The sequence below is a fragment of the Podarcis filfolensis genome (genome assembly GCF_964270895.1).
Source record: "Podarcis filfolensis genome assembly, chromosome: 12".
Classification (NCBI taxonomy): Eukaryota; Metazoa; Chordata; class Lepidosauria; order Squamata; family Lacertidae; genus Podarcis; species Podarcis filfolensis.
The window spans coordinates 54,397,978-54,419,041 of NC_139614.1; the positions used below are offsets into that span (position 1 = coordinate 54,397,978).

Here is a 21,064-nt window from a genome sequence, read left to right on the forward strand (position 1 = left end):
TATCTTCCTCTCACTACCACCGAGGGAAACATGTTAAATCTGGCCAGCATAAACAGCCTACACGATTCATGTTTCTTCAGATTTGTCATGTATCCCTTTTGGAAATCTCTACACAAAGGGAGATTGAAGTGGGTAGGAGAGCAGGTGCTGTGCTTTGCAACCTCAAGCGTGGCAAGGACACTTTTTTCTGTAAGAGTCTTCCTGATAATTTTCCATGTATCTTTGGGATCAGAAATTTCAAAATCAGTTAGAGTGAGCCCTATCGAATCCAATTTTCTCCTGCAAGTCAATGATAGATTGTGAATTGCACTATCACTTAAAAGATCGTAAAGTAGAGAATTAGGGGATAGGGCTCTATAATGGAGGAAGATCCAATATTTCAAGGTCCTCAGCCATGCTCTTACTGATAAAGGCAATATTCCCAGCTCACAACATATTGTTTCATATTTTACAGAGTTTGCAAGTCCTAATAATGACCTCAGAAGGGATGCGTGAAATTTATCCAACCTCTTGAGATCACCTGAAATCCACACTGGTGTGCCATATAGAAGTTGGGCACAAAGTTTCATGTCAATCACTTGCAATACAGCTGGAATAAATCTGTTTCCTACTGGAGAAAAAAAATAGGATTTAATATGGTGGGCTGTCACTTTGGCCTCAACTATTGCAGCACATATATGTGTATTCCAATTCATATTATTTTTGAATGTGATTCCCAGATAATTGAAGTGCTTAACTTCCTGTATTAGATGTCCATTAATTATACAGGACAAAGGCTGTATTTAAGGGTACCCTCTTCCTGGAGGGTTACCTGCATAAGTTCCCATCAAAGTGAATCGTGCATTTCCACAGTTCCTGATCTGTTTCAGGTTTGTGGCCCTGCTTTTGGGCCCGTGTCACAATGTCCCACGTAAAGCCACAGTGCTCAGAGGCAGGCAGATTTGGGAAAGAAAGAAGCAATCGCCCGGTTTAATGTCCATATTGTAAAAGCAGAGCCAGAGATTGAAAAGGCAGCTGGGAGCTCCAGCAGCTTAACACTTTTGGAGCAAGGAAATGGTTCCTGCGGCCTGTTTTTGCAGAAACTTGTGGCTCTAGGTTCAGACATGCAACAGGCAGCAAGATGTCTCTGGGAATCTCATGTGCAGCTCTGTAAGCTTGGGCTTGGGGTGCAAAAAAGCTCTCCAGGTGAGCACCTGAGCACCTGCATCCTCATTCAAGGGTGATCGTCTCACCCCATCTCACAATTTCTCCTGAAGTTGCAGACAGGTTAGGAAGCACACAACCTTGCGTGCATCTGGAATGCGGGGTGCATGCAGGTGAAAAAAATCAGGTTGCAACTTTATGCATCAAATCTGCCTTTCCAGATGACTCAGAGGCCCGCAGATTTTTGGAAAAATGGAAGTGGAAATGCAAAAAACCCAAATGTGACAGTTCTAGGAGCCTATAAACAGCAGCTGCATCTAGAGTTATGTCACTGGGTGCCATCTAATTTTGGAAGTTAAGCAGGGTCAGGTCTGGATGGGAGACCACCTGGAAATGTCATGTACGGTGAGATTCTTGCTTTTGCTCCCATTGATTGTCACTTCGACTTTCCCATCTCAGAGCTCAGGAACCATCTCTTTTTTATCAAAATCCGAAGACTGTTTTGACACCTTAAAAGGGATATTTGATGCCGATTTTTCCCATGCATGAATTTCCCATTCGGGTCGTGGCTGTAAAGAAGGTAAAGGGACCCCTGACCATTAGGTCCAGTCGTGGCCGACTCTGGGGTTGCGGCGCTCATCTCGCTTTACTGGCCGAGGGAGCTGGCGTACAGCTTCCGGGTCAGGTGAGCAGCATGACTAAGCCGCTTCTGGCGAACCAGATCAGTGCATGGAAACACGTTTATCTTCCCGCCGGAGTGGTACCTATTTATCTACTTGCACTTTGACATGCTTTCAAACTGCTAGGTTGGCAGGAGCAGTCGTGGCTGTAACTAGCTGCAATTTCAGGGGAAATTGTGACACAGAAGAGACGGCATTTCTCAGCCACCTTTGCATCAAATGTGCCTTTCAAGGCAAAAGCCCATGGACTTTGCTAAAGAGGAGGGGATTCCCCAGTCTGAGTTGCAAAAGGGGAAATGCAAAAAAAGCCTACCGCACCCAGTATTCCCAGGCGGAATCCCATCCAAGTACTAACCAGGCCCGACCCTGCTTAACTTCCGAGATCGGACGGGATCGGGTGCATTCAGGGTGGTGTGGCTGTAGGCGGCAGAAGGGCTTTCAATGGCCCTTTTCTGGTCCTGACTCCGCCTTTGCAAGAGTTTGCATCCCGCCCAGCTCTTCTTTCCTGCTCCTGCTGCCTCCCGGAGCTGCCTGCCCGGGGAGAAACGCATCCCCTTTGCTTTCTCTCCCTCTCTCCTTCCAAATCTTGCAGGCAGGAAAATGCTGGCACTTGCAACGGAGGCTTTGCAGCTGCAAAATGCCTTTCCTCCGGAATTGCAACCGTGCAAGAGCTGCAAAAAACCGCTCACCGTGCATTATTTCATTTTATTCTATTTTATTTTATTTTATTTTGCGCTCTGCTCTGCAAAATCCCAGAACTTGCCCTGGGTTGCAGCAGAACGAGCTGCGGCGGCGGAACGAGCCTGTGCTCTCCTGGCTCCTGCCGGCAGGTGGCGCTGCGCAGTCATCCCTTAGAAAAGAACGGCGCGCGGGCGAGACAGCTACCACAAGAATAAACGCCGGTGGACGGGGCCAACTCGCGCATGCGCGTTCATTACGTGCTCCCGGTCCGGAGCAGCTCTGCGGCTCTCCTCCCGGGACGAGGCGCAGAAGTTGCGCGGTCGGGCTCAATCGGCTCTTTCTCTCGGCAGCCTCGTTCTGAAATCTCAGCTGAAGGCAGAGTTAACCCCATCCTTCCCGGCGTGCACTGAAGAGCTGGGGATTGCAGAAGCCCTGGGATGAATATATTGGGGCGGGGGCGGTGGGGCGAGATCCTGCAATATTTTTTAATTAAGAGGAGCAAACTAGGAGGCTTTGGTGATGCTGGCGAGCAGCAGGATGCTGCATGCTGGAGAAGGGAGGGCAGAGGAGCAGGGGCCGCTGAAAAAGTTGGCAACCTTCTATTTTTTGGGAATATTTTTATTAAATTCCACAAAATAACAAAAATAAAACAACAATACAAATTCAAAACCAAACCAAAAAATTGACTCCCACCTAGTCCCTTCCTTGGTTCCATTATTTATCAACATACCACATGTCCATTGTAAATTAAAAAACCATTAAAATTACTTATTGTCCATTCATAATAAAATTACAAGTAGTTCTTTGTTGTTTAGTCATTTAGTCGTGTCCGACTTCGTGACCCCATGGACCAGAGCACGCCAGGCACTCCTGTTGTTACGTACTGAAGTTCTCACCCTGGGCCAGCAGGGGGATACTGTACATAGTTATGCAAATGAAGGATCGAAAGTGATGTTCAGTGATTGGATAGTTTTAGAAAGTTGTTACAGTAATGTTGTACTGGAGCTCTATATAAGCAGGCTGGGTGAACCCTTCAGTTCAGTTCTGTTCTGGCTTGTGAATAAACAAGAACTGTTTGAAGAATCGCTGTGCCGTCTGATATGTTCACCCACAACTTAACACCTGTCTTCCACTGCCTCCCACAGTTTGGTCAAACTCATGCTGGTAGCTTCGAGAACACTGTCCCACCATCTCGTCCTCTGTCCTCCCCTTCTCCTTGTGCCCTCCATCTTTCCCAACATCAGGGTCTTTTCCAGGGATTCTTCTCTTCTCAGGAGGTGGCCAGAGTATTGGAGCCTCAGCTTCAGGATCTGTCCTTCCAGTGAGCACTCAGGGCTGATTTCCTTCAGAATGGAGAGGTTTGATCTTCTTGCAGTCCATGGGACTCTCAAGAGTCTCCTCCAGCACCAGAATTCAAAAGCATCCATTCTTCGGCGATCAGCCTTCTTTATGGTCCAGCTCTCACTTCCATACATCACTACTGGGAAAACCAACGCTTTGACTATACGGACCTTTGTTGGCAAGGTGATGTCTCTGCTTTTTAAGATGCTGTCTAGTAGTTCTAGAACCCTGCTAATGTATTAACTTATGTACATTGCTTCTGTATATAGTGGTACCTCGAGTTAAGTACTTACTGTATTTTTTGCTCTATAAGACTCACTTTTTCCCTCCTAAAAAGTAAGGGGAAATGTGTGTGCGTCTTATGGAGCGAATGCAGGCTGCGCAGCTATCCCAGAAGCCAGAACAGCAAGAGGGATCACTGCTTTCACTGTGCAGCGATCCCTCTTGCTGTTCTGGCTTCTGAGATTCAGAATATTTTTTTTTCTTGTTTTCCTCCTCCAAAAACTAGGTGCGTCTTATGGTCTGGTGCGTCTTATAGAGCGAAAAATACGGTAATTCATTCCAGAGGTCTGTTCTTAACCTGAAACTGTTCTTGACCTGAAGCACCACTTTAGCTAATGGGGCCTCCTGCTGCCGCCGCGCCACCAGAGCACAATTTCTGTTCTCACCCTGAAGCAAAGTTCTTAACCCGAGGTACTATTTCTGAGTTAGCGGAGTCTGTAACCTGAAGCGTATGTAACCTGAAGCGTATGTAACCCGAGGTACCACTGTATATGCAATAAAGTCTTTCCAATCTTCTTTAAATTCATTGTCGTCTCTTCCTCTTAGTCTCATTGTCAATTTTGCCATTTTACCATATTCCTTTAATTTAACTTGCCAATCTTCTTTGGAAAAAGTTGGCAACCTTCTAAGCATCCCCACTATCTATGGGGGCTTTGCATTTGCCCCAAAACTGCCATCATTTATTTGTTTCTTTTCAAGAGACCCTCCCCGAGGTGACTTGAAATTTTATACAGCATCAGTGGCAAGGCTGTATGATTTTTATACAGTTTAAGGTGACACAAGTCTCTTTGTTTTATATAACTTGCAACACCTTAAAGGCTCACATGTTGGTTGTAGTGACGCAAGCTTTCAGAAACCACAGTCCTCCTCGTCTGACTTTTGGACGCACTAAACTCAGTCGCACTGATAGCAGCAGAAGAAAAAGGACCCAAGGTTAAATATCCTAAGCCATTTGTGCAAAGCTAGATACAATTTATTAATTTTATAACAAAAAAAAATTAAAAAAAGAGAACACCATCATCAAAAATTTAAATAACGCATCTTAATTGACTTCTGTCAGAGCTGCCCAAGGTCCCACCTCACAAAGGACCAACGCTGCTTTGTTGTTAAATACAAAAGTCTTTATTGAAGTTCAGTTTCACTTCCAGAGCCGCAGCGCGCAGCCCCACGTCTCAAGCTTTAGACCGCTGATGACCCTTCTGAATCTCCTCCCCCTGTACACCAATTTAAGACCCTCGCCTTGCTCCACCTTTTCCGCTGCTCCTTCCTCCTCTGGGTCCGCCTGCCCGCCGGGGTCTCGCCCTTCCTAGCCTCTTCTGACGCTGATTCCCCTGAGCCTTCTCCCTCCCTCCGGCGGGCTTTAGGAGCTGGTTCCCCATCCGGGTCTCCTGCTGTCCCCCGCGCCTGTACATTTGAACTTGGCGCGCGCACCCAGCCAGCAGTTTTCCTCCTAACCGTTTCACTGCTGCTGTCACTGCTTCCCCCTTCGGGGGGGCTAGCTGCAACTGACCTCCCCTCCATTCCCCCACTCTCCGATGGAGGCGTGGTCAGCCCTGACTCACTCTCCCTCCCCTCCGGAGGAGACGCTGGCCCTGACACCTGTGACTCTTCCCCCCCACTACGCTCTGGTGGGGAAACTGGTCCCGATCCTCCACTGCTGCTTTGGGGTTCCCCTCTGTCTCCTTGTTTCTGGTGCGTCCCCCCTGGGACCCCCCTTGCCCTGACCATCGGCGCCCCCTTCTGGGAATCTTCTGATTCGCTGGAGAAGCTCATGGAATCTCTCGGGTCACTGTCATACTCCCCTATGCTGCCCTCGGATTCTTCCCCTTCGCTCTCCAATTCCTCTCTCCCCAGTGCTCCTGCTCCTGATTCCCTGACAACTTCCTTCCACTCCCCCTCCTGGTTCCATTATTATATACTTATTCATGCATGTCCGTAAAAATCTTATATTCTTAACCGTCCAATTTTGAAACCTTATTCATGTTGTTGTTACAAGTGACCTTTAGAAGATCAACTAATGTAAAATCCTATACACAAAGCTTGCAAAGTATGCATTAAACATTTCCTCGTTTTAAAAAAACAAAAACAAAGTCCTTTTTCTTTCTTGGGTTTTGCAAAATGTCTTTTGACCCATGCACAGACATGCAAGCGTTAGAGCTGCTTTCTTGCATTAACTTATGTCGGTTTCTGTGTTTTGTTTTTGGAGTGGCAAGCGGTTAATTCAATAGGAAGCAGAGGTGGGTCTTGCACCCCCCTTTGGCTAAGCCAATGGGGCTCCCAGCACAGCCAACACCCCCCCAATGTCCCGCCTCCCCATGTCATATGACCTCAGCCCTGATCAGCCACCAGCTGTCTCTGTGCTGCAAAAGTGGACTTTACTCCAACTTAAGAGCAGCTGGATCTGAGCGAAAGGCAACTCTGCTAAGAGGTACACTTATTCTTTCCAAATTAAGATTTCATTCCGTTTCCTTAAGTGTCTCAAGACAGGCCGGCAGGTTAAAAGAAAACCTTCCATTTCTTGTTGCAGACAGATAAATTTCCCTTCCCTTTCATTGAGCCTCAAGTGCAAAACTGTCTGTTCCCCTGAAGTAGCCAAGAATACTATTGTGCTGTCCGACTGTTCTCTTGGCCTTTTTCAAGATCCCTTCCTGTCCTTTGTTTTTGTTTTTAAAATATTTTTATTAAAAATGTCAGCAAAACAAAAATTTCAAAATATACCATATTCATTATTTCCCCCCCCCTTTCCCCCACCCCATCAAACCCTTCCCCCCCCTCAGACTTCCCTCAGCTCCTCTCTCTGATTTCATAGCACATATTATTCTCTGCATGTTATAAACTTGTACATATCCTTACATTATCTATCATGTTATCAACCAATAAATTTGTGTGTGTTTATTCAAACCCTGCCAAGGAGTCCAGTTCATTTTGTTGTCTTTTTAGATAATTTGTAAAAAGCTCCCATTCTTCCTTAAAGTCCCAGTTGTCCTTGTCTCGCAATTTAGCCAGTTCTGCATAAGTCATCAATTTTTCTTGCCACTGTTCTTTCGTGCCCTTTCTCTCCTTTGCACCGGGGTTCAGAGAACAAGATCAGCAGGAGAGTTTTCCGATAAGATGTTTGTGTCTTCTCAAAACTCAGAGACATGAGATGATACAGATGCATCCCTTGTCTCCCAAGGAGGAGGAGGCGAGTTGGTGGGCACCCAACATAATTTTAATTATAATTTTATTATTTATACCCCACCCATCTGGCTGGGTTGCCCAGTGGCTAATAGGCTACATTGGGCAAAAGATTCCTGCATTGCCACAGGTTTGCACTGATGGCCAAACTTGGCCTTCCAGCTGTTTTGGGACTACAATTCCCATCATCCCTAGCTAATAGGAGCAGTGGTCAGGGATGATGGGAGTTGTAGTCCAACAACATCTGGGGACCCACAGGTTGAGAACCGCTGCTCTAAGCTATGCAGGCTGATTCTGCTGAGCGACAACTCCCATCATCTCTGACCACTAGCCATGCCTGCTAGGGCTGATGGGAGTTGTAGTTCCGCATCACCTGGAGGGCCAACAGTTCCCTACTCTGGGTTTAGACCTTGCATGTCAGGAAGGAGGCATTGGCCATCGGCAGACAGGTCAGTCATTAAACCAGGATCTGGTGATAGCTGCAACCTTGGGGTTATTGGCACCACGCTCTGATAGCATCAGCTGAGCTTTCCACTTGGGTGCTGCGCTGTGGGTTAAACCACAGGGCCTAGGGCTTGCCGATCAGAAGGTCGGCGGTTCGAATCCCCGCGACGGGGTGAGCTCCCGTTGCTCGGTCCCTGCTCCTGCCAACCTAGCAGTTTGAAAGCACACCAGTGCAAGTAGATAAATAGGTACTGCTCTGGCGGGAAGGTAAACGGCGTTTCCGTGCGCTGCTCTGGTTCGCCAGAAGCAGCTTAGTCATGCTGGCCACATGACCCGGAAGCTGTACGCCGGCTCCCTCGGCCAGTAAAATGAGATGAGCACCGCAACCCCAGAGTCGTCCGCAACTGGACCTAATGGTCAGGGGTCCCTTTACCTTTAAGCATCTGTCAGAGCTACCCTAGGTCCCAGCTCACAAAGGACCAACGCTGCTTCGTTGTTAAGTATAAAAGTCTTTATTGAAGTTCAGTTTCACTTCCAGACCCGCAGCGCGCAGCTCCACGTCTCAAGTGTCAGACCGCTGATTCCCCTGAGCCTTCTCCCTCCCTCCGGCGGGCTTTAGGAGCTGGTTCCCCATCCGGGTCTCCTGCTGTTCCGCGCGCCTGCACATTTGAACTTGGCGTGCGCGCCCAGCCAGCAGCTTTCCTCCTGACCGTTCCACTGCTGCTGTCACTGCTTCCCCCTTCGGGGGGGCTAGCTGCAACTGACCTCCCCTCCGTTGGAGGCGTGGTCAGCCCTGACTCCCTCTCTGGAGGAGACACTGCCCCTGACACATGTGACTCTTCCCCCCCACTACGCTCTGGTGGGGAAACTGGTCCCGATCCTCCACTGCTGCTTTGGGGTTCCCCTCTGTCTCCTTGTTTCTGGTGCGTCCCCCCTGGGACCCCCCTTGCCCTGACCATCGGCGCCCCCTTCTGGGAATCTTCTGATTCGCTGGAGAAGCTCATGGAATCTCTCGGGCCACTGTCATACTCCCCTACGCTGCCCTCGGATTCTTCCCCTTCGCTCTCCCAATCCTCTCTCCCCAGTGCTCCTGCTCCTGATTCCCTGACAGCATCCTTTGTGCCATTCACGTGGGTCTTCTGCCAAGTTTCTCCTCCTGACAGATGTGGACTGGGAGACCCGTGGAAGAGCTGCCGAGCCCGGCGTTCACCGTGGACCTGGAAACGGCAAAGAGGAACGCCGAGAAGATGAGGGACCGCTGCAAGGCCCTGGGCGTGGTCTTGAGGCCTCACATGAAAACCCACAAAACGCTGTGAGTGGCGCCATATTGGATTGTAATAATAAATTACAGGAGGGGCGGAGCGAGAGATCACATTACCATCTCGCTTGCAATTTGGCCGGTCAAGTACAGTGGTACCTTGGTTCTCTCTCTCTCTCTCTCTCTCTCTATATATATATATATATATATTTCTTATTAATTTCAACATACCAATTATTATACATTCCACAGAACTTCACATCTTATACAATCTTTTTGAAATTCCATCAGCACCTCTGATGAGCCACCATTTTTATCATTTCTTCTGCATTTCTTAAATTCCTATTGCCTTTAATTATCTTAACTCACAATATACCTCTTTAACCATTTTTGCAATAATTCAAATCATTTACCTCACAAAAAGTTCTTGCAAACCTACAAACGTAATCTGGTCATCACGATTACTTTTCAAATAGTCCGTAAATTTGCACCAGTCTTCTGTGAATCTCTGGTCCCGCAGGTTTCGAATTCTTCTGGTTAGTTTATCCAATTCTGCATAGTCCACCAATTTCATCTTCCATTCTTCTTTTGTCAGTAATTCTTCTTGCTTCCATTTTTGTGGTACCTTGGTTCTCAAACGCCTTGGTACTCAAACAACTTGGAACCCAAACACTGCAAACCTGGAAAGAAGTGTTCCGGTTTGCAAACTTTTTTCGGAAGCCGAATGTGCTCCGATTTGAGTGTTACGCTGAGGTCTGTCTGTTTTTGCTATGTATTTTGTGTTTCTGTTTTTGCTGCTTTTTCGCTTTGTTTTTGTGTCTGTGTGCAACTCAGTTCAGCTACTGATTGATTGATTGTGTGACTGTGATACATTGTTTATTGCTTTCATTTTATGGACCAATGGTCTCTTTAGATTGTAAAATCCATGTTGAATTTCTGTTTCAGGGGTTCTTTTTAAAAATCTGGAACGGATTAATCCGTTTCGCATTACAGTGTGCCTTGGTTTTGGAATGCTTTGGTTTTGGAACGGACTTCCGGAACAAATTAAGCTTGAAAACCAAAGTACCACTGTAAATCGAATTCTGAATCCTGAAAAATAACCGGGTATCGAAATCCCGCACCAACAGCTTGAAATCTGCTCCAAACTTTGCAGAGCTTTCCCCCCAATCTTCGCATATTACCCTGTCATTTGTTTATAATCATCCTTTTATAGCCCAAAGGCCACTGCGACCCTGGCCCTTGCTTTTTTGCAGGAATTTTGTATCTTGACTCGCCAGATCGGTTCCACATTTTGCTAATCTGCTGGGAGACGGTCTGAACAGCCTGTGGATTCCTTGCCTGGGTTTCCCAAACTGACTTGGTAATTGATCTCTCATGTGTAGGAGAAAGGATAGGTTCTGCATTGTGTTGCCGTCTGAGAAGCCCCAGAAGGAAATTCCCAAGGATTTATTGCATTTCTATCCTTTTATCCAATCTATTAAGTCTCCTTTTTCAATTGTTGTTTAGTTGTTTAGTCGTGTCCGACTCTTCGTGCACCCCTGGACCAGAGCACGCCAGGCACTCCTGTCTTCCACTGCCTCCCCCAGTTTGGTCAAACTCATATTAGTAGCTTCGAGAACACTGTCCAACCATCTCGTCCTCTGTCGTCCCCTTCTCTTTGTGCCCTCCATCTTTCCCAACATCAGGGTCTTTTCCAGGGAGTCTTCTCTTCTCATGAGGTGGCCAAAGTCTTGGAGCCTCAGCTTCAGGATCTGTCCTTCCAGTGAGCACTCAGGGCTGATTTCCTTCAGAACGGATAGGTTTGATCTTCTTGCGGTCCATGGGACTCTCAAGAGTCTCCTCCAGCACCAGAATTCAAAAGCATCCATTCTTCGCCGATCAGCCTTCTTTATGGTCCAGCTCTCACTTCCATACATCACTACTGGGAAAACCATGGCTTTAACTATTTCAATACCCTTTTTCAATACCCTTCATCAAATTATATTACAAGTGCTAATCCAATCCTACTAACATTTTTAAATGTTTGCAATGCCCCTTCATATATTCTGTAAAGTTAATCCATTCATTTCTAAAAATTTTGTCTTCTTGGTGTCTAATTTTCCCGGTCAATTTCGACAGAGAAAAGCCTTTATGGTTTTGCAGATCCAGTTTATGGCAGTGGTGTAACGTGGGTTGCCAGGGCCTGGGGCTGCTTGGGAGTGTTTGTGGAGTATGCATGGAAAGAGTAGAAGGGAAGTCACTGATATCTTAAGGATGTAAAAACGAGTGCAGTGGTACCTTGGTTCTCAAACTTAATCCGTTCTGGAAGTCTGTTCGAAAACCAAAGCGTTCCAAAACCAAGGCGCACTGTAATGCAAAACGGATTAATCCGTTCCAGATTTTTAAAAACAACCCCTAAAACAGAAATTTAACATGGATTTTGCAATCTAACAAGACCATTGATCCATAAAATGAAAGCAATAAACAATGTACTGGAGTCACACAATCAATCCGTCAGTAGCTGAACTGGGCTCCACACAGTCACAAAAATAAAACAAAAAAAGAGCCACAAAAAAAAATGCAAAATAAAGAGGAAAAACAGACAGACTCAGCGTAACACTCAAAACGGAGCACGTTCGGCTTCCAAAAAACGTTCGCAAACCGGAACACTTACTTCCGGGTTTGCAGTATTTGGGTTCCAAGTTGTTTTGCGTACCAAGGCGTTTGAGAACCAAGGAACCACTGTACTTTAAATTGTAAATATTATAGGGGGGAAATGAATATATATAATCATCGTAATTGCGTTCTTCCCGCAGGGAGGGCGGAAGTCTCATGACCGGAGGTACGCTGAGGAAGATTGTGGTGTCCACGTTGGCCGAGGGCCGATTCTTCGCTGATGGCGGCTTTGACGACATCCTCTACGCCTACCCTCTGCCTTTTGACAAGGTGGAAGAGTGCGCAGCCTTGGCCGAGAGGCTCGATGCTTTCCATGTCCTCGTGGACAGCCACACGGCGCTGTCCCTCCTGAAGAAGAGGCCCTTGCGCCACGGGAAACGTTGGAAAGTGTGGCTGAAGATCGACTGCGAAAACCACCGAGGTACCGTGGGCTCTTGCCGGGGACAGGCCAGCACCCGCTCTGCCAGGGTGGCTGGCGCAGGGCATCTCATTTTGGGGCGTGGAACTTAATACTAGGGATGCGGGTGGCGCTGTGGGTTAAACCACAGAGCCTAGGACTTGCCGATCAGAAGGTCGGCGGTTCGAATCCCCGCGACAGGGTGAGCTCCCGTTGCTCGGTCCCTGCTCCTGCCAACCTAGCAGTTCAAAAGCACACCAGTGCAAGTAGATAAATAGGTACCGCTCCAGTGGAAAGGGAAACGGTGTTTCCGTGCGCTGCTCTGGTTCGCCAGAAGCGGCTTAGTCATGCTGGCCACATGACCCGGAAGCTGTATGCCGGCTCCCTTGGCCAATAAAGCAAGGGCTTAATTACTGTGAAAGCAGTAAGGGTGTACTTAGTTTTTCACACATGGTTTTTCCCATTTTGGCTTTATTTCTGTTAAATAAATCATGACATGGAGTAATATGTCATGTGTCATTGTTCATCTGAGGTTGCATTTACCTAATTTTAAGACCTGCGAAGGAACAGGTGGCTGTTAATCAAGTTCTGATCTGTACAACCACAGAATTCAAAGAGGGCGCGTTTTCTTTTCCCCACGACCATATTAACGAAACCAAAATATCTTTTGAATTCTCCGGTCGTGTTGCGACTTTTGAGCACCCCTCTCGTTTTGGGAAGTCAGAAGTTGAACAATTTAGCACCCCTTTCATGCAGCTACGTAGCTCAGCTCATGGGTAGGCAAACTAAGGCCTGGGGGTCAGATCCGGCCCAATCGCCTTCTAAATCTGGCCCACCAACGGTCTGGGAATTAGCGTGTTTTTACATGAGTAGAATGTGTCCTTTTATTTAAAACACATCTCTGGGTTATTTGTGGGCCTGCCTGGTGTTTTTACATGAGTAGAATGTGTGCTTTTACTTAAAACGCATCTCTGGGTTATTTGTGGCGCTGTGAGTTAAACCACAGAGCTTCTTGGGCTTGCCAATCAGAAGGTCGGCGGTTCAAATCCCTGCAACGGGGTGAGCTCCCGTTGCTCGGTCCCTGCTCCTGCCAACCTAGCAGTTCGAAAGCATGTCAAAGTGCAAGTAGATAAATAGGTACCACTCTGGCGGGAAGGTAAACGGCGTTTCCGTGCGCTGCTCTGGTTCGCCAGAAGCGGCTTAGTCATGCTGACCACATGACCCAGAAGCTGTACGCCGGCTCCCTCGGCCAATAAAGCAAGATGAGTGCCGCAGCCCCAGAGGCGGCCACGACTGGACCTAATGGTCAGGGGTCCCTTTACCTTTATTTTTTTCAAAATATAGTCTGGCCCCCCACAAGGTCTGAGGGACAGTGGACCGGCCCCCTGCTGGAAAAGTTTGCAGGAGTTTCTTAATCTCAGGGTTATGTGGGTTTGAGCCCCATGTTGGGCGAAACATCCTTTCATTGCTGGGGGGAGAGACTAGATGATTCTCCCGTCCAGCTCTATGAATCTATGGACACCCCGTGCAAGGCGGAGCCTGGGGTTGGGGCGGGGCTTGGAGACAAGGGGCGGAGCCACAGCTTCCTCCTCCTTGATGCTGCTTGTGGAACTCAGCTGGGAGGAGGATGGAAGCAAAATGGGGAGACTTGCCTCCATCGGCCATTGGCCGCAACTCCTGCAATCGTTGGCTCTGAGGCACCCCCTTGTTGTTGTTGTTGTTGTTTAGTCGTTTAGTCGTGTCCGACTCTTCGTGACCCCCTGGACCAGAGCACGCCAGGCACTCCTGTCTTCCACTGCCTCCCGCAGTTTGGTCCAACTCATGCTGGTAGCTTCGAGAACACTGTCCAACCATCTCATCCTCTGTCATCCCCTTTTCCTTGTGCCCTCCATCTTTCCCAGCATCAGGGTCTTTTCCAGGGAGTCTTCTCTTCTCCTGAGGTGGCCAAAGTCTTGGAGCCTCAGCTTCAGGATCTGTCCTTCCAGTGAGCACTCAGGGCTGATTTCCTTAAGGATGGAGAGGTTTGATCTTCTTACAGTCCATGGGACTCTCAAGAGTCTCCTCCAGGACCAGGAGGTGATGAGACCAGTGGCCATGATCTTTGTTTTTTTGATGTTGAGCTTCAGACCATATTTTGCACTCTCCTCTTTCACCCTCATTAAAAGCTTCTTTAATTCCTCCTCACTTTTTGCCATCAATGTTGTGTCATCTGCATATCTGAGGTTGTTGATATTTCTTCCGGTGATCTTAATTCTGGCTTGGGATTCATCCAGCCCAGCCTTTCGCATGATGAGTTCTGCATTTAAGTTAAATAAGCAGGGAGACAATGTACAGCCTTGTCGTACTCCTTTCCCAATTTTGAACCAATCAGTTGTTCCATATCCCGTTCTAACTGTAGCTTCTTGTCCCACATAGAGACAGATGAGGTGATCAGGTACTCCCATTTCTTTAAGAACTTGCTTTCCACCCTATCAAGTCCCAATGGGCACCGGCCAGAAAACTTATGTGCTGTACCTCTCCCATCCCTTTTTCTCCGCTTTAATTCCAGCCGGTCTGAGGCATTCGGACCCCGCTGCCCTCAAGCTTGCCAAGGCCATTGCAGAAGGGGCCACTGAACTGGCAGGGATATATGCACACTGCGGCAATTCCTACAGCTGCCACGGAGCGTCCGAAATCCAGGCTGTGGCTCGCACCACCACGGCGTTGACCCTGAAGTTCATGGAGCAGTGAGTGCTTTTAAGCCTTCATCCGCTTGCAGGATATATTTATTGATTTGTTGCTTTAAATATCCCACCTTTTCCCCTTCAAGGAGCTCAAGGAAGCGTACACTGTTTATTTAGTCACCACAATAACTCTGTGAGGTAGGTCAAACTGAGACGCAGCAGCTGGCCTAATAATACTAATACTACTACTAATAATAATACAGTCTTACCTCGGGTTGAATGTGCTTTGGGTTGAGCGCGTTCGAGTTGCGCTCCACGGCAACCTGGAAGTAACGGAGCGCGTTACTTCCGGGTCTCGCCGCTCGCGCATGCGCAGACGTCCATGATGACGTCACGCGCATGCGCAGAAGCGGCAAAATGTGAGCCGCACAGATGCGCCGTCGCGGCTTACGTTGCGTTCAGGATGCGATCGGGGCTCCGGAAGGGATCCCGTTTGCATCCCGAGGTACCACTGTAATAATAATAATTTATTATTTATACCCCGCCCATCTGGCTGGGTCTCCCCAGCCACTCTGGGCGGCTTCCAACAAAGTATTAAAATACAATAACCTATTAAGCATTAAAAGCTTCCCTAAAGAGGGCTGCCTTCAGATGTCTTCTAAAAGTCAGATAGTTGTTTATTTCCTTGACATCTGAAGGAAGGGCATTCCACAGGGAGGGTGCCACCACTGAGAAGGCCCTCTGCCTGGTTCCCTGTAAACTCGCTTCTCGCAGGGAGGGAACCGCCAGAAGGCCCTCGGAGCTGGGCCTCAGTGTCCGGGCAGAACGATGGGAGTGGAGACGCTCCTTCAGGTCTACTGGACTGAGGCTGTTTAGGGCTTTAAAGGTTAGCACCAACACTTTGAATTGTGCTCAGAAACGTACTGGGAGCCAATGTAGGTCTTTCAAGACCGGTGTTATATGGTCCTGCGGCCGCTCCCAGTCACCAGTCTAGCTGCCGCATTCTGGATTAGTTGTAGTTTCCGGGTCACCTTCAAAGGTAGCCCCACATAGAGCGCATTGCAGTATCTCTCGCTTGGATTACGAAGGTCACCCAGTGAGCTTCAGCACTGGAGGAGGATTCGAACCCAAGTCTGATACACGTCCGCCACTCTGGCTTTGAGCCACTAGGAGCTGCCCTGGCTGAGTCGGGCACAAACTCCGTCTTGCCCTAGTTTCGCAGAGCAAGGGGGCAGCTGGCCAGATCTGTAGCAGGCAAACAAGGGCGCCCAGGATCCGGACCAATACAGGCCAGCAGACATGACAAGGCAGCAGGATCCTGTGATCCTATAGAATCATAGAACTGTAGAGTTAGCAATCCCAACGTTAGGATTCCACATGTTAACGCTCTTTGATTGCATTCCTTAACACAAGTGTGCGACTACAAATAGCTGAGTTGGTAGAGCACGAGGCTCTTAATCTCAGGGTCACGGATTCGAACCCGTGTTGGGCAAGGAGATTCCTGCATTGGAGGGGGTTGGACTACATGACCTTCAGGATCCCCGTAGAATTCTGTGTACAGTATTTTTATTTTTTAAAGAAGAGGTGCATTTTGTGTGCTTCCTCCCCTATGTGGCCACTAGGGGGCAGTGGGCTGTCAGCATCAAAGGTCCCTTATGGTCCATAGCAGAAACAACTAAGTCTGTTTTGGTTTTTATTATGTATTTTGTGTTTTTTATATTATATTTTATGCTGTCAACGGCGCTGAGATCTACAGGTATAGGATGGTATGCAAATTTAACAAATAATAATAATACAGCTTAACAAATATCGTTGTTTCCGTACAATATTCACTTAGCATTTTGATTCCCCATTCTTAACTTCCATGATGTTTCTGTTCAAATCCTTTATCTTAAATATAATACTTATTAATATATACCCTACATTACATTCCCTTATCATTCTTGTTCCTTTGCCTATATTTCCCGCCTGCCTGCGATTTCCTTTGGCTGTAATATTTTCCCAGATAATCCGAAAAGCTTCTCCGCTCTTCCACGAATGTTTTCGTCTTTTGGGTCTCTTATTTTTGCCGTCCATTTCGCCGTCTCCATACAAGTCCCATCATTTTAAATTCCACTCCTCTTTCGCCGGAACGTCTTCCAATGTTCTCTCTCTCTCTCTCCCTCTCTTTGCGAGTGTATGAGAAAGTTTCCTGTTTTATTGGGGCAAATTCCTCTCAGATGTTTCCGTGGAGGTTCAGATTAGTTGCAGACAGGAAGTGGAACACAGTTTTAGGGGCAGGAGGAGAGATGGCAGAGAGTGGGGGGAGAGGAGAATAAAGCGAGGGGGGTTGCAGACACAATACTTTCCAGGCCAGGCCTTTAAATCTCCCACATGCAAAGCAGACGGGAAAGAGGGGGATTCGCTGGAGAGACCACCGGCCTCCAAAATGCACCTCCTTTTCTAGCCTTGGGAAGTTCAGAGCCTTTTATGTGAGCTTTGATGTGATGGGAGCAATCAGGTGGGACAGCGTACCCTCCAACATTTCTCTGGTGAAAACAGGGACGTCCCCTTCCAAAATGATAATTTTTGCTGTTTATACCCCACACATCTTACTGGGTTGCTCCAGCCGCTCTGGGCAGCTTGCAACATATATATAAAAGACATAATTAAACGTTAAAAAAATGCAAAACTTCCCCATACAGGATTGCCTTCAGACAGGTCGGGGGTCAGATAACTCCATACCCTCCAAAATTTCTCCATTGAAAATAGGGGCATTCTACCATACCCTCCAACATTTCTCTGATGAAAACAGGGACGTCCCGTTCTGTCATGATAATTTTTGCTATTTATACCCCACACATCTTAATGGGTTGCCCCAGCCACTCTGGGAAGCTTCCAACATATATAAAAAGCTACCCTGGGCGGCTTCCAGTATGTATAAAAACATAATAAAACGTCAGACATTAAAACCTACCTGATACAGGTAGGTTAAATAAAAAAATAAAAAATAATAATTTAATGTTAAAAAACCCAAAACTTCCCCATACAGGATTGCCTTCAGACGGCTTGCGGGTCAGATAACTGCATACCCTCCAACTTTTCTCCAGTGAAAATAGGGACATCCTAAGGAAAAGTGCCTGTTGTCTTTGTCCATGGAGTTTTCTTGGCAGGGATACTGGAGTGGCTTGCCGGTTCCTGCTCCAGGTGGATCACGTTTGGTCAAAACTCTCCACTATGACCTGTCCATCTTGGGTGACCCTGCACGGCATAGCTCATAGCTTCTCTGAGTTGCTCAAGCCCCTTCGCCACGGCAAGGCAGTGATCCATGAACCAACTGATTGGTTCAAAATTGGGAAAGGAGTACGGCAAGGCTGTATATTGTCTCCCTGCTTATATAACTTATATGCAGAATTCATCATGCGAAAGGCTGGGCTGGATGAATCCCAAGCCGGAATTAAGATTGCTGGAAGAAATATCAACAACCTCAGATATGCAGATGACACAACCTTGATGGCAGAAAGTGAGGATGAATTAAAGAACCTTTTAATGAGGGTGAAAGAGGAGAGCGCAAAATATGGTCTGAAGCTCAACATCAAAAAAACCAAGATCATGGCCACTGGGCCCATCACCTCCTGGCAAATAGAAGGGGAAGAAATAGAGGCAGTGAGAGATTTTACTTTCTTGGGCTCCATGATCACCGCAGATGGTGACAGCAGTCACGAAATTAAAAGACGCCTGCTTCTTGGGAGAAAAGCAATGACAAACCTAGACAGCATCTTAAAAAGCAGAAACATCACCTTCCCAACAAAGGTCTGTATAGTTAAAGCTCTGGTTTTCCCAGTAGTGATGTATGGAAGTGAGAGCTGGACCATAAAGAAGGCTGATCGCCGAAGAATGGATGCTTTTGAATTCTGGTGCTGGAGGAGACTCTTGAGACTGCAAGACGATCAAACCTCTCCATTCTTAAGGAAATCAGCCCTGAGTGCTCACTGGAAGGACAGATCCTGAAGCTGAGGCTCCAATACTTTGGCCACCTCATGAGAAGAGAAGACTCCCTGGAGAAGACCCTGATGTTGGGAAAGATGGAGGGCACAAGGAGAAGGCAGAGGATGAGATGGTTGGACAGTGTTCTTGAAGAGACCAGCATGAGTTTGACCAAACTGCGGGAGGCAGTGGAAGACAGGAGTGCCTGGCGTGCTCTGGTCCAGGGTGTCACGAAGAGGCAGACATGACTAAACGACTAAACAACAACACAACAGCAAGGTATGATGTATCGGGGGGGGTACTTGAGCTACACCCCTTCTGTGATGTATGTATGATGTTTCTGGGGGTGGTCTTGATCTACAGGGTGGCAATTTCAAAAGTGTATATAAGGCCTTGCACGCCATTGTTCTGGGCTCCTCCTCCTCTCCTGCGTGTGAGGGGAGCACCCTGTTGCAACAGATCAATAAAGATCAGGCTTACTAGCTGCTTTGCTTCTCAGTATTCTCTGGTTGGCCTCTGTTATTTTCTCCTCCCGATAGGGAATCTACGTAAGGGCTCTATATGGGCTCTTGGATACCCCGTAAGGGAAAAGGGCAGATTTTGTTTACAACAGCAGCGCTCAGCCATCATGGCTAGTAGTCGTCTCCCCGTGGTCATCTCTGCGTCTTGTGGCAGCGAGTCCCACAGGTTAATCCTTTCACTGCCCAACGCTTGCCTCCCATCCTGATAGCATCTCAGTGTCATCTCCCTCTCCCCCCCACCTGCTTATGGGTCAAAGGACTCCTTCACTCAAGCCAACTGCCCTTGATGTTAAAAAGGCCATAAATGCAGCTCTCTGGCTTGCTGTTACGATGCACCCGGCTAATATTATGCCGTGTCCCTCCTCCTCCTCCTCCCTTAGTTTCAGGTGAGGGCCTTTGAAGCTGCCTCTTCAAAGGCCCTGGGAAAGTTGTGTGTGATGTTTGCCAACACAACTTGCAAACACACCCACACAAAGCCAGATCGCAGTTCACACCCTGGAGGGAATGGCTGGGGAGGTTTAGCACATGGCTGTGAATGTGGGGAGGGTGGAGTAATTTTTTGCATTGGGAGAAGCGTACCCTCCAACATTTCTCCGATGAAAATAGGGACATCCCCTTCCGCAATGATACACACTGAAATTCAGCCAAGGGGATTTGAGGAAGTCACTGAGTAATGTTACTAAGATTGGATTAAGTATAATTAAGATGTATGTATGTATGTTTAAACTTTTTGGGAAATCAATAAAAAAATTGAAAAAAGGAAAATTGCTTTCTTTTATCCGTTCTGAATCTTCCAATATTCGCCTTCGTTGAGGACTGGATTCTTGGTTTGCGCAAAAGCTGGCATTCTGTGCCAGGTCTCATATATTCAGAAACCATCTTCCTGGGAATTCAGGAGTATCATCTCCCTGCCTTACAAGCCTTTTCTCACCTGGCCTGGGCAGGCAAGGCGTGGACTGACTCCAGCTACAAAAGCTAAGACTGTTGAACAGACCCTTGGGCTGCGGTTATATTTGGAGGGTTCTTGCTGTTGGCTTTTTTGTACCTTTGTTCTAGCTCTTGTTGTGATCTGTGTGGAAATGGTTCCGTTTGGTTGTGCATTTTTTTTTAATGTTTTATTTAGCTCAGATGGTGGAGAATGAGACTTTTCATTTCAGGGTTGTGGGTTCGAATCTCACCCTGGGCAAAAGATTCCTGCATTGTAGGGGTTGGACTAGATGACCGGGGGTCCCTTCCAACTCTGCAATTCCATGACTACTTTTGTGATGCTGTAATTATGGGCTTTTTCCATGTCGTAAGCCGCCTTCATCACGGTCTGAACTGCGGAAAGGCCGGGATACAAATAAAAAATTACGTGTGCATGCATGCCTATTGCTCACGATTCTATCCAATTCTGCAGAGTGTTTGAGGACTGGGACATTCGCAGGGAAACCAAAATGCTTGTCGACAAACTATTGTACTACCAACAATTACTGTGTACTTGTGAAACGTGGACCACTTATAAACGCCACCTCCAACTCCTTGAAAGATTCCATCAACGGTGTCTCCAAAAATTTTTACACATCACTTGGGAAGACAGGCGAACTAATACCAGTGTACTGGAAGAAGCAAAGATCACCAGTGTCAAAGCGATGATTCTTCAACATCAACTTCGTTGGACTGGTCATGTTGTTTGGATGTCTGATGATCGTCTTCCAAAGCAACTGCTCTATTCCCAACTTAAAAATGGAAAGCGTAATGCTGGTGGTCAACAAAAGAGGTTCAAAGACTGTCTCAAGGCAAATCTTTAAAAAAGTAGTATAAACACTGACAACTGGGAAACACTGGCCTGCGAGCGCTCCAGTTGGAGGAGAGCC

General features: G+C 47.4%; 2 protein-coding genes across 5 annotated transcripts in view; one reads left to right on the top strand and one right to left on the bottom strand.

Annotated features, from left to right (window-relative positions):
- LOC310746227 (cathelicidin-related peptide Oh-Cath-like) overlaps positions 1-21,064 on the bottom strand; it is a 520,941-nt gene that overhangs the window by 103,678 nt on the left and 396,199 nt on the right. The gene's annotated exons all lie outside the window — the stretch shown is intronic.
- The window catches only part of LOC310746154 (D-serine dehydratase-like), a 30,916-nt gene continuing 16,307 nt past the window's right edge, over positions 6,456-21,064 (top strand). Inside the window, exons 1-4 of one of the 4 annotated variants that reach the window (XM_083579966.1) lie at positions 6,456-6,554; positions 8,882-9,060; positions 11,802-12,082; positions 14,607-14,784. In XM_083579966.1, coding sequence (XP_083436092.1) covers positions 8,912-9,060; positions 11,802-12,082; positions 14,607-14,784 — 608 coding nt within the window. In that variant the 5' untranslated portion in view covers positions 6,456-6,554; positions 8,882-8,911. Of the gene's footprint in view, positions 6,556-8,881; positions 9,061-11,801; positions 12,083-14,606; positions 14,785-21,064 lie in introns of all 4 variants that reach the window. The other 3 variants (XM_083579965.1, XM_083579967.1, XM_083579968.1) reach the window with 3 other exon arrangements.